Source organism: Zootoca vivipara, chromosome 7 (assembly GCF_965207765.1).
Source record: "Zootoca vivipara chromosome 7, rZooViv2.hap1.1, whole genome shotgun sequence".
Lineage (NCBI taxonomy): Eukaryota > Metazoa > Chordata > Lepidosauria > Squamata > Lacertidae > Zootoca > Zootoca vivipara.
The window spans coordinates 51,573,777-51,593,718 of record NC_142590.1 but is presented as its reverse complement, the minus strand read 5'-3'; the positions used below and the strand labels follow the sequence as shown (position 1 = coordinate 51,593,718).

The 19,942-nt window shown below is 47.5% G+C and overlaps 1 protein-coding gene across 6 annotated transcripts in view; it reads left to right on the top strand.

The window, feature by feature from the left end:
• Positions 1 to 1,576: 1,576 nt before the first annotated feature.
• Positions 1,577 to 19,942, top strand: part of SPDEF (SAM pointed domain containing ETS transcription factor) — a 33,014-nt gene continuing 14,648 nt past the window's right edge. The window contains exons 1-2 of one of the 6 annotated variants that reach the window (XM_088674200.1): positions 1,577 to 1,697; positions 2,181 to 2,288. Coding sequence is in view for 2 of the 6 variants with exons in the window: in XM_088674199.1 (XP_088530325.1) it covers positions 4,475 to 4,559 (85 nt within the window). In the remaining 4 variants the exon portion in view is untranslated. The other 5 variants (XM_088674201.1, XM_035123942.3, XM_060277035.2 and 2 more) reach the window with 5 other exon arrangements.

The window sequence follows — 19,942 nt, the reverse complement described above, 5'->3', positions numbered from 1 at the left end:
AAGCTTCTTCCTCCCTGTGTTTGTCTGGCTGGCTCGTCTTTGCTCCCTTGCTACCACCTCCTCCACCGATTAAACACAGATTAAAAACTCAGCGCTGGAGACACAGAGAGTTCCATTTTGAGAATGAATCATTTGTTTTCATATTTTCTCCTTGTCACTCATTGTTTTATAAACCTCTGTCACTTCCTCCCCTGCAGCCATTTCCCCTCCTGGCTAAACAAACCCAACTATTTAACCCCCCCTTTTGTACTAGAAGCTATCTATTTCCCTGACCTCCTTTCCATTTGCTTCTGCTCTAATGGATGTTGAACCTCTGATACTCTAGAGAAGCTGAAAAAGTACCAGAAAACCATTCTCAACTAGGAATGGGGAATAAATTTGATTTAGTTCACATTTATAACCAAGCCTACAAGATCCACTCTATCCGAAACAGTATGTGAACCAAAACTCAGGCACTTTGTGTTTCTGAATTTTGCAATGCTGTTCTCCAGCCAACTAATGTGTACAAATATATATATATATACCGTACTAGAGCTGCTGCCTCTGTCTGAGGCTACAAGGCCTTTTCTGCAGTGGTGCCCAACAAGGGAACTCCCTTCTCAGTTAAGCTGATCAGATGCTCCCGTTGTTGTTGTTTTTGTTTCTTCATTATCTGCCAGGTGCTTGACAGAGTATGTACTGTTCCTTTGAAAACAGATTTTTCTCAGCTTTTTTAAAAAAAATAAATTTTGTTCCCTGCTTTTTTTTAGTTATTGTTTTCCCTCCCTCTTTTTGCTGATGTTGTTAGTTATCCTAAGGCTTTGGCAAGAAGACAGGATATTAATCTTGACACCCCCCAAAAAGTTCATCTAAGGAGGATAGTAGAACTATGCACGTATAATAATCACAGAATATATGATTATGTGTGCATGCATATACAGGGGGATTACAGTGTTGTTCATACCTTGCATAATTATTATTTGCACTGATGTCCATATTTGCCCCTAGCCTTCGTGCACAAAGTTATATGCAGGAATTTGTGGCTTTGTTTCCTTTTAGATTTCATAGTGTTCATATATATATGCACACACAGGTCAAACAACTGCATCCCTTTTACAGCTCGAGGGATTCTGTGCCATAGTTGGACTTGCCCAATAGCCTTTGCCAACCTGGTGCCCTCCACCTATTTTGGATGACAACTCCTTTTGCAGGTTTCCCACAGGCATTCCTTCTGTGAGAACAGGGTGCTGAACTAGATGGGCCATTGGCCTGAACCACCAGGTTTGCCTTAGGTTGCTATGCATCATTATAACCTGCCTCCTAGTTTCTGTAGTGTGGGACCCTGCCTACATGATGGCTATGCTCTGCCTCCATGGTTGGAGGCAGTAACACTTCTGAATTCCAGTTGCTGAAAACTGCAGGAGGGGAGAATGCTCTTGTGCTCAGCACCTGCCTGCAGGTTTCCCACAGGCATGTGTATGCTGGACTAGATGGGCTATTGGCCTGATCAGGCAGGCCCTTCTTATGTTCTTATGACATGCCATTGAGTTTGCCTCGTAGTGCATATATACACGAGGAGATTTTAAAGCTAGCCTGCAGGCAGTGTCTCTCTGCAGGCTCTCTCTCTCTCTCTGGATGCGTTGGGCACAAAGGGTTGTTGGTCCAGCTGGAGTTTTGAATGATTTAAACATAGAGGCAAGAGAGGGCAAATTGCTGGGGTAAGAGGATTTGTTTGTTTGACTTGTACGTGGGATTTTCACATATTCAAGGGTTAACTGTAGGCTGGGATATTTAAACACCTCCAACTGAGGTAAGCACACAACTTGTTTGTTCAGGTAAATAAGGAAGGAATTAGATATAATGGGCAAAGGAAGCTTTTCCTGAACACATTGCATTCCTAGTGTTCAGTTCAGCTGCGGGGCTATCCCTGGTACATAACTAGAGTTAGGTGCCTGTTATCTGAATGCATTTCTTTACATATTCAGCCCCTGCCACTGAGCTGCTCTGAACAGTCTGGTGGCCTGTATGCATCCCACATCCTGTGGCAGATGCTTTGGGTTGTCTCTTCCACCCCAGGAGGTTTGATGTGTCTTTAAGTACATGGCCCTGTTGCGAATAGTCATTTGATTCTGATGCAAGAAGAAACATCAACCTCAGCTGTTTGGTTGCCTTAACCAAGCCCCCATCCTCTTTTCTTTGAGTCCTCCATGCCCAGTGGGGGCATTTCAGATTGACAAGAGCATTTTCCTTACAACTTTACTGGATCGATGCTGCCACTGATAGTTGACACTTCTCTGCTAACCTAAAGGGTAAGTGTGAACATTTTTAACCGATACATGTCAGAAGCAAGCCTCTCCACTCTTTCAAAAAACCCAATGCTATATCTCTGTCTGAAGTAATGTATATGTATGTCTTGTTCTAAGCGAGCTATGATTTTTAAGATTTTCCTTTTGGCTTCCCCTTACATGAACAGTCCATTCTTTGTCACCAGATGCCAGTTGGCTGAGTGTTTGCAATTTTTCTCTTCCTTGCAATCTAAGGGCTTTTCAGCAACCTGAGAAAATACATAAGTTGTCCTGCAACTACTGTTTTGCTGTTGCAACACAACTATGCCTTTGAAAATGTTCCCCGAGGTTAGTCATCCCTGTATTCGATCTGCGACAGCCATTCTACACATTAAACCATTGCTTGATGTTAAAGCCATCAAGTGCTACATGCTTGTGTGTGGACTCGATTACTGTGCTTGTCCACCTGGCAACTTAGTGCATTCCTGGTTTGGTGCATGAACTCAAAACTAGAAGCATCAGAAGCCATACCAGTGCTGGGGGTGGTGGCTGTGGGGGGAAGGAATACATTCCTGCACAAGAGATTTTTCTGCCATTTTCTGCTGTGCTAGGTGGACTGACTTCAGCATTTCCACAGTGCACTGTGTAGATTACTGGGGTTCACGGCAGGAGCTCTGTGGCTTGGGAGGGTCAAATGTGCTGCATCTAAAGGAAAGCAGTGTAGTGTAGCATAGTGTAGATCTTATAAATAACTGGCATGTAACTATGATGACTGGTTGTTGGCATCCGTCTTGTCTCAAGAGAGAATGGAGTATACGGGGGGGGGTTGAAGTCAAACTGCTGTGTTAGCAGCACTGAAGTGACCTTCCTGGGGCACAAACCAGGGCAGTGTGTATGGAAATCTTGGGCTGCCCAGACAAAAAGAACCCCCTCTTGGCCCCACTAATGGGGTCCAAAGGAAAGCAGAGCAATATGCTTGGCACCAGCTTGCCTGCAGAAGTTGCTGGAAGGGGTCATCCAACCGTCTTAGGAACTCCACTCTGGATTTGTGTAGGGTTATCTCTCGAAGATGTCTTGCAAATGTTTAGGATCCGAGTTTTCCTTCTCCTAGATGGGCTACTTTCCCAAGTAGATGAGCCCCATCTATCCCTCACTTCCCTCTACAGCATATGCAAGAAACCCGCCTTCTTGGCCCCACAACTGGTCTCGTCCACTCAATCTGCTGGAGCTTGTCTTCGCATGCAGGGGAAGTCCCTAACTCACCAAGGGTTTAAGACCCATCTGTTACCCAAACCTCACCAGGTTTGGCTGACCAGTCAAAGCCGTTCCTGGAGTGTGGCTGCTGACAGCACCTAGGAGCCACAGGTGAGGGCTGAGTAGGGACCAAAGGTGGACTAACTACCCCAGAAGGAGCACAATGTACTACTACTCCGCTAACACTCCACACGCTCCTCAATCTATTAACAATTCTAATGATTCACTGAAGTAGTTTTAAGTACATGTGAAACGGAATTCAGCAGCCGTGACTTAAAACTAATTTGGTGGTGATTGGTGGCCAAGACGTAACTACAGAAGGCCATTCTTCATCTTTCATTCTTATCCCCCTCACCACAAACCAGTACGGTAGCCTCTTCAAGTTGCTCTCCCCAGTTCCCCTGCCCCAGGGCCAAAGGCAAATTGACATTATGTTGGTTTGTTTTTCCCCCTTTGTGGTTATGCTTGGTTAGTGAAACACAAATGACACCTCACCTGCCAAATCCCTTCACAACTATTTCTCAAAGATGCAGGATTCCTTGTCAGGCAAGCAACTTCCCAGGAGAGGGAAGAGGGATTTATAAGCAGGGGCTTCTCACCATTTTGAGGGGAACATCAAGCTCTGCTGCTCAGCTGGGACATGCTCAGGTTTGAGTCCTGCTGGTAGCCAGACCACTCCCCGCACTATTCCCACCTGAGCAGTGGGAATGAATAGAGTTGCAGGTGGAGAGAGGGCAATCTGACCCTGGGACATGAAGACCTGTTCGCAAAGGAATAGGAACATCAAAGCCAGCTCAGAATAGGGGGCGCCATTACCCATGCATCTCTGCAGTGTCTCCAGGTAAACAGTTGCATGGATATTGGTTTTCCACTTACGCTTCTGTCCGATCTAAATGTGGATGGAAGAACTGACAACCTGATCTTTCCTCTTAACACCTAGTGACAATTTGTTGGAAATGGCTAATTTAGGGAATTTCCTTGGAGGGAGAGTGGTTGATGAACTGAGGATTAAGGATGAAGTGCTGGGGAGAGATAATAAAGGTGAGAATATATGAAAGGGTGCTCCCAGAAACTTTTGACTGCAACATCGCTCTTTGATTTATTAACAATAGAAAAAGATGTTTACTTCTTTCCAGGTAAGAACTCCATTTACTTTGTAGGCTTTGTGTTAAGAATAAATTTGACACACTGCCAGTAAAAGCTTTTGTGGCACCAGAGCATTTCTCTCTTTTTCTCATTGGTGGGAAATGTTGGAGATCAGAGCTTAAATCCGTGAGCAGCCATGGTTACATTGAGTAGTTTTTCTCAACCACGTTCTTCATCTGTAAAATGGGCATCTTAATAAGGACTCCTCCATAAAGCATATTAGCAAAGAGAAGTCTGACAGAAGCATTCTGCATATTAAAAGCTCCTTTTAGAGGAAACATAACAGTGAGTAAGGGAGGACACAATTGGGTCAGTGAATAATCTTGTGTGTTACCCCATTCAGAGTTGTTGGGAGACAAAGTTGGAATTTGTATCAATACAATGTGGTTCTTCCTTATATTAGCACAGTACAGCACCATTTGCTGTTGAGGTGTCCTTATGTAATTTTGAGCATGAAATATAATGTGCAATATAAAACATTGATGAACTGCAATACGGTATAGTACAGTGAGACATTGCAATATGGTTTAGTGTAGTTCACACTGTATTGGTACTAGAATAAATATCAGGGTAAGCAACTGTTGCTGTCAAAACGAATGTGGCAAACATGTAGCAACTGCAGTTTGCACAGGTAGGATGCTGTGCACAATGATTAACATCTTCTGTGGCAGTGCTGTGGTGATCCATCCATTAGTTTATGGAGTTGAAGAGACATTAAATCTGGATATATATTTTTTAAAAAAAACACAACCATTTGAGTCTTTGGTGAAGTATGAATAAGAATTCATAATCCAAGGTGCTCCAGCCTCTATCTTCTCCGTTTCCCACCTGCAAAATGGGGGCAATACTGCCACCTATCTTTAAAAGGTGAATGTTGAGGGAAAGTAGTGCAGTATATTAGTGGGAGGGATTCTCTCCATTGCTGAGCTGCCACAAGCTTATAAAATCCATTCTTGAAAGTTCTTTCAGGAATTGCAAGCAAATTGAACCTGAAGTATTGGCAAGGAAGCTAAGACATTAGGTCAGGGGTGGTTAACGTGTGGCTGCTGAACTTATCTTCCATTGTCCCTGACCATTGGTCATGTTAGCTATGGCTGATGGGAGTTGTAGTTCAGCAACATCTGGAGGGCCATGGGTTAACCACCCTTGTGCTAGGCCAACAAAAGTATTGCATCTACCTAATTAGAAAATCCACTTGCATGGTTGATAAGTGACTGCTGTGAAGTATGGGTTGCCTTGCCATCCGGAGAAGCAAATCAGATGTGGATGGCTTTCTATGTGACCCATGGAGGAGTGCTATTCCATCAGGCAGCAGACCTAGACCCGCAGGTTACAAATAGAACTCATTGAGCTTTCTCTGAAAAGGTGTGGATCAGAACCAGGGACAGTTCTCAAGGACGTCTGTGGCTCTGCTCTTGAAATATTGGGGTGGGTGGGTCAGATTGAATTAATCATTCTCTCTACATGGTGTCAAACAAAATTGTGAGAAATTCTGATCTGTGGTAGGCGCCATTCACAGTGACAATGAAATGACGCTTTCTTGCAGTGCAACATTTGGGTTGTGAGTTGAAGTTTTCAGACTCTTAGAAGTGCACAGGGTGGAAAATGTATCAGAATCGATGGATCGTTCTACTCACATCTCAGCACTGAATATTATTGGCCTATTGGCCTAGAAAATATTGAATTTGATAAAACAGTGGGAATATAATGAGATACAAAAATATCTCTGTGTTCCTAAATCTTTACACGCCATTGGCGTGAAGTAAATAAATAGCAGCAATTTTATTTTGGGAAGCTTTGCATTTGAAACCACCTGACAACCAAAACAATGTTCTCCTTTTTGATGTTGAGCCTGAGCTGAACCCAATCCTAAAAGGGTAAGCATAAGTCTTTTAAATTGACTGCCGAGTTAAGGGCAACCCACACCATCCTGACAATCCCAAACACTCGCTCTGGAAATCTAGTCCCATTAAAATGTCCTTGCAGAAATATGGACTTTCCAGAGATGATAACTAGGGATTTTGACAGCCTAGGCTGGCTATCTCCATTTCCCAGTTTCTTAACTTCACTTGGCTCTAGTGTAGCAAAGTATGTTTCATGACCAATTTGATAAGCCAATAAAAGGCATCTAATTGACTTCTCCTCCCCACCAGCTGGCTGGCAGGCAAAGCAAACAACCCAACCAGCTGAACTTTGATAACTTTTGTCTCTAAGTGCTTGGAACCCAGGTGGTTCTTCTACTTGGTTTGCTTTTCCTGTTGTGTAGTACCTAATGCCATAGTGTTGGAAGGTGCCCAGGCAGGGACCAAATCTGTCAGCTCCTTTCATCATATTAGAATGAGTTAGTAGGCATTCTTGATGATACTAATTCCAAGCACGGGCAGTGGGAACAGCCACACTCGTTCTGATGTTCTGATCAATGGGTTTCAATTGCTCAAGAAACAATGGTTAAATCTGGTATTAAGATATTAGGCCTGGTGGGAGGTAGGCTCTGTATCCTGCTGGAAGCAGCTGACAAAACGCTCTGGGGAAGGAAATGTGATAAAATATTGAGCTGAGAGTTTTGCCAAGTTGATGATTGACAGGGCTGCTATGCTGATCTGTCTATTGATCTAGATATGTTGTATACCCATGCATAGGCACCCTTGGCTCTCCAGATGTTTTGGAACTACAACTCCCATGATCCCTGATCACTGGCCCTGTTAGCTAGGGATCATGGGAGTTGTAGTTCCAAAACATCTGGAGAACGAAGGTTGCCTATGCCTGTTGTATACCTGAATGCAATTGAATCTGAGAACTGGTGTGTGCTGCATACAGAGGTACACATATACATGATTGTATATTCCCCCCTTAAAATGAAATTATCTCTTTGTAGGGAAAATTATCACATATGAAGAAGCCCTCAGAGTTCTGTAATCTGTGTGAGGAACCACCACCATTGGAACCCATAGGAAAGGTCTAGTCTGTAATCTCAACTCCATATTTGGACTGGTGAACATCAGTGGCAGGCAATGTGGTGCCTTCCAGATGTCGTGCACTACAACTCCCATCATCTCTAACCACTGACCATGGTGGCTGGGGCTGATGGGAATTGTAGTCCAACAATATCTGGAGGGTGCCAACACATTGACTATCTCTTTCCTAGCTGTGTGTAAAGTCAGAATCAAATTTTTGATTCCAGAGTCAAATTTTTAAGATCCCAGGGTGGGCTACAACAATTAAATACAACGTTAAAACAATTTAAAACAACTTATACTCCTAAAACTATCCATGCTTAAGTGTCAAATTCCAGGATAAAGAGATGCTTGAATAGTTTAAAGTTTGAATAGTTTTTAGCTATTGCTGTGACTTTCATTTATATTTTTGGATTTGCATTTGCTTTCTTATTCTGTCTTTATTTTTGAACGAGGTGCCCTGGAAGCACAGCTGCAGGGCAGTCTTAATTTTAAAAATAAAATAAAAGTAGACCTATGATCCTTTTTCAGGCTAGTCCAACTTCTCTGTTTCTCTCACATTGTAAAGACCACACACAGGCTTGCAGTCTGGATTAATTTTATTTACAGAGTCAGTATGTCATCTAAAGCGGTGTTCTCTAGACTGCTTTTACAGAAATAGAAGAAAAAATTAAAATACAATAAAAGCAAATCAGTAAAACAACAAAAAGCTGTATTAAAAAAAAAGAGCAGCAGCGAGTTCGACATCACTGAAAGCAGAACCTAAAGTGTGACAGATGACAAGTGGGTGGAACAGTGCCCAGCTTTAGTTTAAATTAAGGTAAGAAAATCCCAAGAAACATCACCAGGTTTTGTGTCACCAAAAGACTGAAAATACAGATGTAGCACTCATATATGCTATCTGAGCTCCTTTCTCCTCTGCTATGGTATAAAGAGTGCTATCGATTTGCATATGTTTACTAAGAGCTCTGCTGTGGAATTCATCCTAAACCAACCTATTTGCCTGAAGAATTAAGTTTAATTAATAGGCTCATTGTCTAGAGCAGGCTTTATTCCCTGCTCTCAACATAGGTGAAGGTCAGCAGCAAAAAAGAACAGTTAGCCAAAGCTGGGTTCCATGATGACATTAGAAAATGTTGTCCAGACCTAAATGCAAATGGTTACTGAAAGTAAGATAGATTTAGACGCCAGACGAACAGAATTCAGAAGGAGATGGATAGATTGCTGAATGGGAATCCCAGGGCTCCAGAAGGGTCTTTGTGACCTGTGGTAGGCGGGGTGATTATTTACCTTTCTGAACAGGTCCAGAACGATAGTATTTTTAGACCTTCCTTTCTTCCATATAAGCAGGTAATGCTGGTAGCCAGGGCTCCATATTACCAACAGCCTCTGCTGAGCCCTTTTGGGTGAGGAGAGGCTTTGGTACACGTATCTATGCCTTCCAACCTTTATAATGGTCTAGTGCAGGCACCCCCAAACTTCGGCCCTCCAGATGTTTTGGACTACAATTCCCATCTTCCCCGACCTCTGGTCCTGTTAGCTAGGGATCATGGGAGTTGTAGGCCAAAACATCTGGAGGGCCGCAGTTTGGGGATGCCTGGTCTAGTGCTTAATCTGGTGCTGCCCTTGAAGAGAATATGGAAGTCTGAGTGGTGACATTAACCAACCTTTCAGAAGGTAAAATTAAAATTATTTGGTTTTCCAAAAACAGTTCATGTACTTCTTCATCAAACGTAGACTTACCAAGCTAAATGTTGGCCAGTAACAAAACTAATAGCATATTTGAATTCCTCACACTGAAAAACATATTTTTTTTAAACCCCTGACTGAAAAAATTTGCAAAAATTAAGTTTCATCCCCTAAAATGACATGCCCTATGGGGTGGGGAATTATATGGGTGCAATAGTCCACATTTAGCAATAGATTAAGACAGCCCACCCTTGAGCCTTCGAGTTTTGTTGATTCTGACCTGACTCACTCCCTGTGCCATTTCAAATCTGTTGCATGTCTTAAGGTGTGGCTCTGCCTTGCCAGGTGCCTGAGGGCCAAACTGCAAGTTATGCAAATAATGTGACGTGTGATCGTTTTTGACTTGTGAAATAGGTGTGGTGAAAGAGGCAGCCAGGATTGGGACCAAACTTCTCAGGGAAGAGGGGTAGCCCATTATTCCTGTGCTACAACCACCCACCCTAAGGCTGCTGTTTTTATTGACACAATATTTATTTGGTGCATTTATAGCCTGCCTTTCTTCCATCACGGAAGGGGGTTACATGTGATTCCTGGGCAGTCTCCAATCCAGGCACTGGCTCTAGCTTTACAAGTCATATGGACTACAAATGTGTTTTGAAATCAAAGTTGTGATTCTCAGGGTGTTGAATTCTGCAAACCCCATGTCAGTACCAAACTCCATGTTGATGCAATTCCATTGCAAAATGGGCCATGGGAGTCTGTCAAGCAGAGCCCGGCTATGCCAAGATTGCATTAAGCCAGGTAATTTTGGCACATGTTAAGCCATAGTTTCCTTTCCTTTGAGATAATTTGATATACAAAATTTGAGCCCAAACCCCAAAATTGCTAATCAACATGGTTTGTTTTGGACTACAATTCCCATCTTCCACGACCACTGGTCCTGTTAGCTAGGGATCATGGGAGTTGTAGGCCAAAACATCTGGAGGGCCGCAGTTTGGGGATGCCTGTGTTAAAGGGTTTAGCTTTAGTCTCAAGCTCTCTCCAAGGTGCTGGGGCTGAAAATGAGGAACCACTGTTTGCTTAAGCCCCAATCAATTAGACTGTCTCTGCCTTTGAAAAATTAATAAGAGCACTGAGAAGAAATAAAACTCCAGTGGCTACCTGTAGCATGGAGCTGCAGATTCAAAGCGCATTGGGTCCTTCTTAAATATTTGAAATGAATTATAATGATGTAGGAAACGTGGGCTCAAGTGTGTAGAAAAGTGAGGTGATAGAGGGGAAATGTTTGAGAAGATGTCACGGTGGCCGGAGTGGACTACTTCAGAGTAACGACGCCACGCAGCTCTGCATTTTATTCTTTTATTGGTGCTGCGTATTTACAGTGCTCAAGTCATTGCTATTTACACGGAGTGATGTGGTCAGTCGGTTTCAGAACCTCCTAATGGCTTTTGGCGCGTCTTTCTCCAACACAAAAGCTTTGGCAGACCCATCCTCTTGCCCCTCCTCTTCCTGCGTAATTCTGGAGTTGGGGGGATGGGTCTTCCCCCCTTGCTTGCCCCTTCCTGTCCCACCTGGGACCCTGGCTCCTCTACCTTGCCTGAGCCTCGGACACGACTTCCTGCTTCCCCACTGGAATCGGAACTCTCCCTGCTTTCCCCTTTGCTCGGGGACGGGCTTGAACTCAGGAGGGGAGGGACTTCGCGATATCCCCTGTCCCTCACATCCACCCCCCTCCCAAGCTCTCCTTCACCCCTCCCCAGGCCCCCCCCATGTGTCGGTGACGACTGGAAGCCTAAGAACTCAGTGCTCTCCGAGCCCGTTGGTGTGAATACCTCCCCCCAGTCCTGCGAGCCCCCCCCTTCCGCCTGGGCGGACGGGAATCCCAAAAAGTCCGTGGCGTCAGAGCTGGTGGGGGTAAAAACGTTCTGCCAATCTGCTCCTTCCTCTGACTGGGTGGATCTCGGTGACACCCATACCTCATCCTCTGGTTCCTCAAACTCCGCTTCCCAGCGCCATGGTGAGCTGCTCTCCCGTGCCTCCTCCTCCTCCCCCTCCCTTTCCATGTGCCAGGGCTTGGGTCTGTGGGGAAAGAGGGCGTGAAATTCTTCCACCAAGAATTCCTCCTGTATCTGAGTGGCTGGGACCCATTCATTCTGGGACGGTGGAGCATCCTCCCATGCCATGAGGTACTCCAGTCCCCCCACCCCCCACCTTGAATCCAGGATGGCCGTGGCCTCATTGAGTTGCTCCCTGCCTTCCCTCTCCCCCCCTCCCTCGGGGGTTTGTTCGCTGTCTCGGAGCCTGCTGCTTTCCCTGTACGGCGACAGCAGCGATCTATGAAACACTGGATGCACCCTCATGTCCTCTGGCAGTGCCAGCCTGTATGCCACCGGGTTGACCTGTTGCGTGACCGTGAAGGGGCCCAGCCTTTTGGGTGCCCGCTTTTTGCACCTCCCTCTGGTGGGAAGGCCCTCCGAGGACAACCACACCTTGTCCCCCACCCTGATGACCTCCCCTAGTCGCCTGTGGCGATCTGCCCCCTTTTTGTACGCTTCCTTGGCCCTCTCCAAGTGTTCTCTGAGCTGCTGGTGCACCGTCTCCAGTTCCTCTGCCCAATCCTCAGCCTGTGGGCCCTCCTCCTCCTCCTCCCCCTCCCTCTCTGGGAAAGATCTGAGGTCGCGCCCGTAATTGGCCTTAAAGGGCGACACCCCTGTGGAGACGTGCACTGCATTGTTGTAGGCAAATTCAGCTAGTGGCAGGCGATCCACCCAGTCCGTTTGCCTCTGGCTGACGTAGCATCTCAGGTACTGCTGCAGAATGGCGTTGACCCTCTCCGCTTGTCCGTTGGTCTGCGGGTGTCTAGCCGTCGACAAGCTGACCTCCACCTGCAGGAGGTTCATGAGCCGCCGCCAGAACCTGGAAACAAATTGGCGGCCACGATCCGAAATAACCCTTAAAGGTAATCCATGCAGTCTGAAAACGTGATCAACAAACAGTTTGGCTGTCTCTTCTGCAGAGACTGCCCTGGCACACGGTATAAAGTGGCACATTTTGGACATGAGGTCCACCACCACCAACACTGCGGTCTTACCCCGGGAAGAAGGCAGATCTGTGATGAAGTCCATGGACAGCACTTCCCACGGCCTGTGTGGCGTGGCTAAGGGCTCCAGCAACCCTGGTGGCGCTGCTCTGACCACCTTTGCCCGCTGGCAGGTGTCACAGCCCCGTACATAGTCTCGAACATCTTCCCTCACCCCTGGCCACCAGAAGTGTCTCATGACTAGGTGAGTGGTCTTGTCCCTTCCAAAATGCCCCGCCGTTGGGTTGTCGTGCATCTGTTTGAGGACCGTACGTCTGAGCTGGGTGGTGGGCAGGTACAGTGCCCCCTTGTAGAAAAGCAGCCCTCTGCGTTCTGCAAAGTCTTTTGCCTGCTCCCTCCCCCCTCTCAGTTCTCTGAAGATGCGGTTGGCAAAGTCATCCGCTGCCGTCAGTGCTGTGAGTTCTGCCTCGCTCACCACTGCTGCTCCGCAGGACCATGCCGACGGGGGGAAAATGTGCCTTGGGGCTGGTGGCTCCTCCTCCTCCATGTACTCTGGCTTGCGGGAGAGGGCATCCGCCCTGACGTTCTGCTCTCCCGGGATGTAGTGTATGGAGAAGTTGAAGTTCGAGAAGAACTCTGCCCACCGTATCTGCCGCTGGTTGAGCACCCTGGCAGTTCTCCAGAACTCCAGGTTCTTGTGGTCTGTGCACACCTGGATGGGGTGCTTGGCGCCCACCAGGAAGTGTCTCCAATGTTTGAACGCAGCGTGGATCGCAAGAAGTTCTTTGTCAAACACGGTGTAGTTGCGCTCGGGCTGTGTCAACTTCCTGGAGAAGAAGGCACAGGGTCTCCACTCCCTGTTGGTGTCCAGTTGCAACAAAATGGCGCCCACAGCTTTCTCAGAAGCATCTGTCTCAATGCGTAGGGGCGCGTCCTGGACCACGTGGAACAGGTTCTGGTCCGAGGCGAACACCCTCTTGAGGCTTTCGAACGCTGCTTGCGCCTCTGGTGTCCACCTGAACTTCTGCTTGCCTCTCAGGCAGTCAGTGATGGGAGCCGTAACGCGAGAGAAGTTCTTGATGAACTTCCTGTAGAAGTTGGCGAAGCCTAGTAGGCGTTGGGCATCTTTGCGCGTCCTGGGGCTGTGCCAGTCCAGGATGGCCTGCACCTTGTCCTTGTCCATCGCCAGCCCCTTGTCTGACAGCTTGTAGCCCAGGAAGTCCACCTCCTTGGTGTGAAACTTGCACTTCTCCAGCTTCACATACAGGTGGTTCTCCTTCAGGCGCTGCAACACTTCCCTGACATCTTTCACATGCTGCACTGGGTCATTGGAATAGATAAGGATGTCATCCAGAAAGACCAGGCAGTTCTTGAAGAGGAGGGACCCCAGGACGTGGTGCATGAAGGCCTGGAAGCAGGCTGAGCCCCCTTGCAACCCGAAGGGCATCACCAGATATTCAAAAGAGCCCAGAGGCGTGAACATCGTGGTCTTCCATTCATCGCCTTCCCGGATCCTGATCAAGTTGTACGCCCCCCTCAGGTCTAGCTTGGTGAAAATCTTGCCCCTGCGTGCTGCTGTCAGGAGATCATCCACTCTGGGCATGGGGAAAGCCACTGGCTCTGTCACCGAATTCAGCCGTCTAAAATCCACCACCAGGCGGCGCTGTTGCGTGTCTTTCTTGTCCACCCAGAAGACCGGGCTGCCCCCTGCTGCCTTGCTTTCTCTGATGAACCCCCTCTTGAGGTTCTTGTCGATGAAAGCGCGCAGATCCTCCAGTTCCTGGTCTGACATGGCGTACAGCTTGGCTGGGGGTATAGTTGCCCCTGGCACCAGGTTGATCTGGCAGTCAAAAGGCCTGTGTGGGGGTAGGTGGTCGGACTCCGCTTCGCTGAAGACCTCCTGCAGGTCCCAGTACGGCTTGGGTATCGCCTCACCCCCTTTGACGTGCATGGTGGCCACCGTGGCTATCGGAGGCCCCTCCCCTGGTTGGTGCTGCATGCAATGTTCCAGGCAAAAGTCCGATCCAAAAGTGATGCATCTCTGGTGCCAACTGATGGAGGGGTCGTGGCGCGCCAGCCAGCTCATGCCCAAGACGATGGGGGGGTCTGAGATGGTGGTGACGTTGAATGCCAGTGTCTCTGAGTGCCTTCCCACCGTCATTCTCATGGGGGGGGGTTGATGAGTGATGGCCCCCCCCAGCAGCTCTCTGCCGTCAATGGTTGCCACGTGAAGGGGAAAATCCAGCTGCAGAAGCTGGATCTGGTGCTCTTCTGCAAAGTTTCTCGAGAAGAAGTTCGCTGAGGCACCACTGTCAATTAAGGCAAGGACTGTCAGGGGATAGCCATTTGGGAGCGTTAGCGTGACTTCTAGAACCACTCCTGCTCCGGGAGGGGTGGGCTGGCTCTGCTCCTCTCTGTGCGGGTGGGTGGGCTGGGGCTGTTGTCTGCTGACTGTGCCTGGCTGCTGCCCCTTGTCTCCTGCAGCCAGGCTTTCCCGTTTCCCTGCTGTGGTGCTGCGTCAGTGGGGGGGGCACCACCGTTCCCGCCCTTCCTTGCCACTCCCTGCGATGTGGGCAGTCTCTGACGAGATGCTGGGGGGAGTTGCAGAGAAAGCAATTCCCGCCCTTTCCCTCCTTGCGTCTTGGCGCCGCTGGGGTTTGAAAAGCCCGCGCGCGCGCGCTATCAATCTGCATGGGTTCCTGGTCCTGGCTGGCCCCAGGCGTGGCTTGAAAGGGTTGTTGGGGGAGTGGTTTCTCCTGCGACCGTGGGAACCAAGCCCGCTTTGCGCGCGTTGCTTGTTTGTCGCTCCACCGGGATTCCTGTCTCACCCCCACCGCCAGAGCCGCTTTGCTCAGCTGATCCATATCACTGGGCTTTGGACCTCTCGAGAGCTCATCCTTCACCTCCTCATGCAACCCCAAGTAGAACGCCGCTTGCATTGGGGGGGACCCCAGTTCCCACCCCAATCTGTGCACCAGCATGGTGAATTTCGCCCAATACGCGCGAACTGTCATATTTCCTTGGCGTAAATTATGAAGTTCCTCCTTAGTCTGGTCCATATGACTATCGGACGAATACATCGTTTTCAAACCTTCTAGAAATAGTTTGACATTCTTCATGCAAGGATTCCTTGTTGCAATTAACGGTCTTAGCCACTCCCTGGCTGCCCCGGTAAGGTGCTCCACAATAAACGCTACTCTGTGCTCATCATCAGGGAACTCATCGTGGTGCAGCTCAAGAGCATACACAATCTCAGTCTCAAAGCCTTGAAATTCCTTCGGGTCTCCATTGAACTTGCTAACTAGGGTCCCAGCTCTCCTTCCTGGCAGCACTTGGACTTGGGGTGCCCCTCCCGCCTTGTTTTTCTCTGCATCCAGCTTGTTTTGGAGGTCTACCGCCACCGCCCTTAATTGCTGCTCTTTTTCCTGAAGCTCTCTCACCTGTTCCGCAAGTTGTAGCCGGTCGTCCTGGACCTTCTTAGTCTCCTCTTTAGCTGCCTTCAATTCTCCCTGCGCCTGCAGCGACAGCTGCTGCAGTTCTAGCTGGGCTTGCTCCGCGATCTGCCGCCACTTCTCCGCCTCTGACACGCTCATCCCGGCAACTCCAAAGTAGCCCAAAAATGATTAGGAGGTTGCTGTCACGGTGGCCGGAGTGGACTACTTCAGAGTAACGACGCCACGCAGCTCTGCATTTTATTCTTTTATTGGTGCTGCGTATTTACAGTGCTCAAGTCATTGCTATTTACACGGAGTGATGTGGTCAGTCGGTTTCAGAACCTCCTAATGGCTTTTGGCGCGTCTTTCTCCAACACAAAAGCTTTGGCAGACCCATCCTCTTGCCCCTCCTCTTCCTGCGTAATTCTGGAGTTGGGGGGATGGGTCTTCCCCCCTTGCTTGCCCCTTCCTGTCCCACCTGGGACCCTGGCTCCTCTACCTTGCCTGAGCCTCGGACACGACTTCCTGCTTCCCCACTGGAATCGGAACTCTCCCTGCTTTCCCCTTTGCTCGGGGACGGGCTTGAACTCAGGAGGGGAGGGACTTCGCGATATCCCCTGTCCCTCACAGAAGATAAATAATAGAAATATGAAACAGAGACCAGTTACCGAACATTTAATGAGCTTTGGGGAGAAAATTAAGGAGAGTGATTTTTTTTTAACCACTAGGTTAAAAAGGTTCACTGGTGGAAAAAAAGAGGGTGAAATTGCAGTGTGGATGTATATAATGTGCCTAAAGAAGCAAGGAGCTCAGATTCCTAGTTAGAATCATGGAAAGAAGGAAGAACTTCGTAACTGATCAAAAGCTGTGGATTTGATGTTTTAATTAAGGGATGGAAAGAGGATCGTGAGAGGAAAAACTAGCTTTCCTTTCCTTTCTTTGTACAGTTGCTATTTCCCTGGCTTGCTGTCGCAGTGAATCCACTTCTTTTTTAGAGCAGCTTCTCCATGTAAACAGTTCCCCACCTATCCCATAAACATAAAGGCAGCAGGTAGCCTCTGTGCCAAAGCCAGAGAAAGCCAAACAAAGGTCCCCACCCTTAAAGTACAGCACATTTTGTCAGAAGATCACTCGGGCCTTTTGCTTCCACAGTCTAAGGCAGCCTTCGTCAACCTGTGCCCACCAGCAGTGCTAGATATATCCCATGGGAGTTGTAGTCCACAACATCAACCATGGCCTGCAGGTTCCTAGAAGTCAAGTCTGAAATGTTTGATGGTGCCTCTTTGGGACCTTGGTGTGTGTTTTGCCTCTGGTCTGGCAAGCTGTGGAGCAGGGAAGTCTGGGTAGAACAGACAGGAGTGCAGTTCCAGCTCTGTGCTGCAACCAAGCCAGCAAGCCCTAGTATCCAGGGATGCCATAAGCTACCAGCTGCTTGGGATATTCACAGGTGTCGTAAGTTGGCTACCGTTACTTTAAAGCAGCCTTCACCAACCTCTTGCCCTCCGGACATTGTTGGACCACAACTCCCATCAGTGTGCTGGCTGGGGCTGATGGGAGTTGTAGTCCAGCAACATATGGAAGGCAGCAGGTTGGTGAAGACTGCTTTAGAGCAGGGTTGGGGGGGGGAGGGACTTTTACAGGCCAAGGGTCACATTATCAGTGGAGAATAATTATCAGAGTTCAAGGGCCCATTCCAGCCAGGCAAAAGCACACAAGGAAGGTGTGAAGCAGGCCCAGTGAAGAGGCCCATGGGTCAGCTTGAGAAGTCTGGAGAGGGGTGCATTTAGGGCATAGGGCGCCCCACCCCTGCTGTAGAGAATGAGGTTCATCCCTTCCACCTGACAAGAAACGAGGTTTCAGTGGTCTGAAATATAAATATTGTTGTTCCACTAGCCCAGGCATCCCCAAACTTCGGCCCTCCAGATGTTTTGAACTACAATTCCAGATGTTTTGAACTACTGGTCCTCTTAGCTAGGGATCATGGGAGTTGTAGGCCAAAACATCTGGAGGGGCGCAGTTTGGGGATGCCTGCACTAGCCCCATCCATCCCATACAAGGCAGGTGGGGAACACTGCAGAAACAAACTACATCTGGCATAAGAAGCCAGGCACAAGCCCTGCAGATTAGGTGGCAATTGGGATGTGCTACCAAGAGTGGGGTGTGCAATTGGGAAAGTAATTCTGCAACACCCCACATAAAACCTAGTAACTTTTACATGTAGAATGCAAGCGTCTTTTCTGTGTCAGTGTGCACTGCTTGAAATGCTGATGGGAAGGTGGTGGTGTCTGGTCCCATGTTTTCCCGACCAGGACGTGGAGAGCCTGCGCATGCAGGCGACAGGGAGAGGCCAAAAGGCAGCTGCAGCTCTGCTGACGTCAAGCCATCAAAATGCCTGGCATGCTATCTACTTCATTATCTCCTTTGCTTGTGGTCTAGGCAGGAGTATGATCTAATCCCACTTCCAAGCAACCCCCCACCGTCATAATTCGGCAGAGGGCTTCCAATAAAGGGCCTTGCAAGCTGTTACCAGATTCTCTTTTGTGTCGGAAGCCACATGGGGGCTGGATTTAGGGCTGATTTCTCGGGGCCTTAATTTAATCCAGAGCAAATAAACTACCGGTAGAGGTTTGGAGCTGGGCAACATCTCTATGGGTAACCTAGAGGCAGAAGCACTCTGTGGGGATTCCTAGTATCAGAAGCATTATTCCCACCTGCTCCCCAAAAGCAGTTTTCTGAACAGCTGGTGTTGTCCCTGACCTGTGGAGAGTCAGACTTCACAGTATTTAACAGGAAAAGATCCATGGCCTTTGCGGGATAAAATAATTACATGGTTGAAGGGGCAAAAATATGACCCTACCTATATCATATTTTGCCTTATGCAACCTGCATAATCTATTCACAGATCAACCCACAGAATGCAGTCTGTTTGAAAACCAATGTAATCTGAGGAAATTCTATAGGAATATCTTTCCTGAGTTAGATACAGCCTTTCAGTCTTGTGCTCAGCCTCTGATAGAGACTATAGGCAGGATCCACCTAACTGGCCCCATCAGTGGAAGCCCTGCACAATGACTTCCACTTGTGCTGTGGGGTTTTCCCTGCTCTTCTCCCTCTGTGTGCCCCCACACCTCAAAAAATGGCTGCGGGGGAAGGGGATCAGGAAGATCCCCAAAACAGCACACAGGGGAGGAGAGGAGGTATCATTCTGCCTGGCAAGCTGGAGTGCTTGCAGAAGACGGGATGATTCAAGTGTGATGTACTTGAGAGAACTTAGACCCTTGAGTCCCTTATTAGTCTTCTGGTGATGATGAGGATGTTTATTTGTTGCAACATTTGTGAGCAATTGTACATGTTCCCATGTGAATGCAGCAGAGACATCCATTTTGGTTTGGTTTGGTTAGTTTTTGGTTTATTAAATACAGTTATATATTACAATTATACATTTTTGTTATTTAAACTATAAATTTCACAAAATTATGGTTTTTTCTCGAAGTGACACACCACCCGAGTTATGCTCGTTTTTTGGCAAATTTTGACACACCAAGCTCAAAAGGTTGCCCATCACTGCGTCTAGTTAAAACATTCAGGTAGCAAGTAATGGGGAAAGAAAGAACTGCCTGAGCCCCTGGAGAGCTCCTACCAACTAGAGTAGTAACACTGGGCTAAATGTACAGGTTAAACTCAGAAAATTAGAATATCGTCGAAAAGTGCATTTATTTCAGTAATGCAACTTAAAAGGTGAAACCAATATGTGAGATAGATGCATGACATGCAAAGCAAGATACATCAAGCCTTTATTTGTTGTAATTGTAATTATTTGTCGTTAGGCGGGTCAATTATAAATGGAATGTAATTAATGAAATGTAATAGCGATGTTTATTTTTGTATTATTGTAACTATTTGTTTTATTACTGTGGAATTACCAAAAGAAAGCATTTGTAAAAATAAAAAAGAAAAGAAAAAATAAGTTGAATTACTGAAATAAATGCACTTTTCGACAACATTCTAATTTCCCAAGTTTCACCTGTAGTATAAATGGTATAAGGCAGCTTCCTATGTGGCTAAATATATTGTCAGCAGTTTGTATTTTCACCGGGAGCTCTCCAAAGGTCACAGTCTTCTATTTTAATGGAAGCCTTTGAGTTGAACAATTCCTTGAGC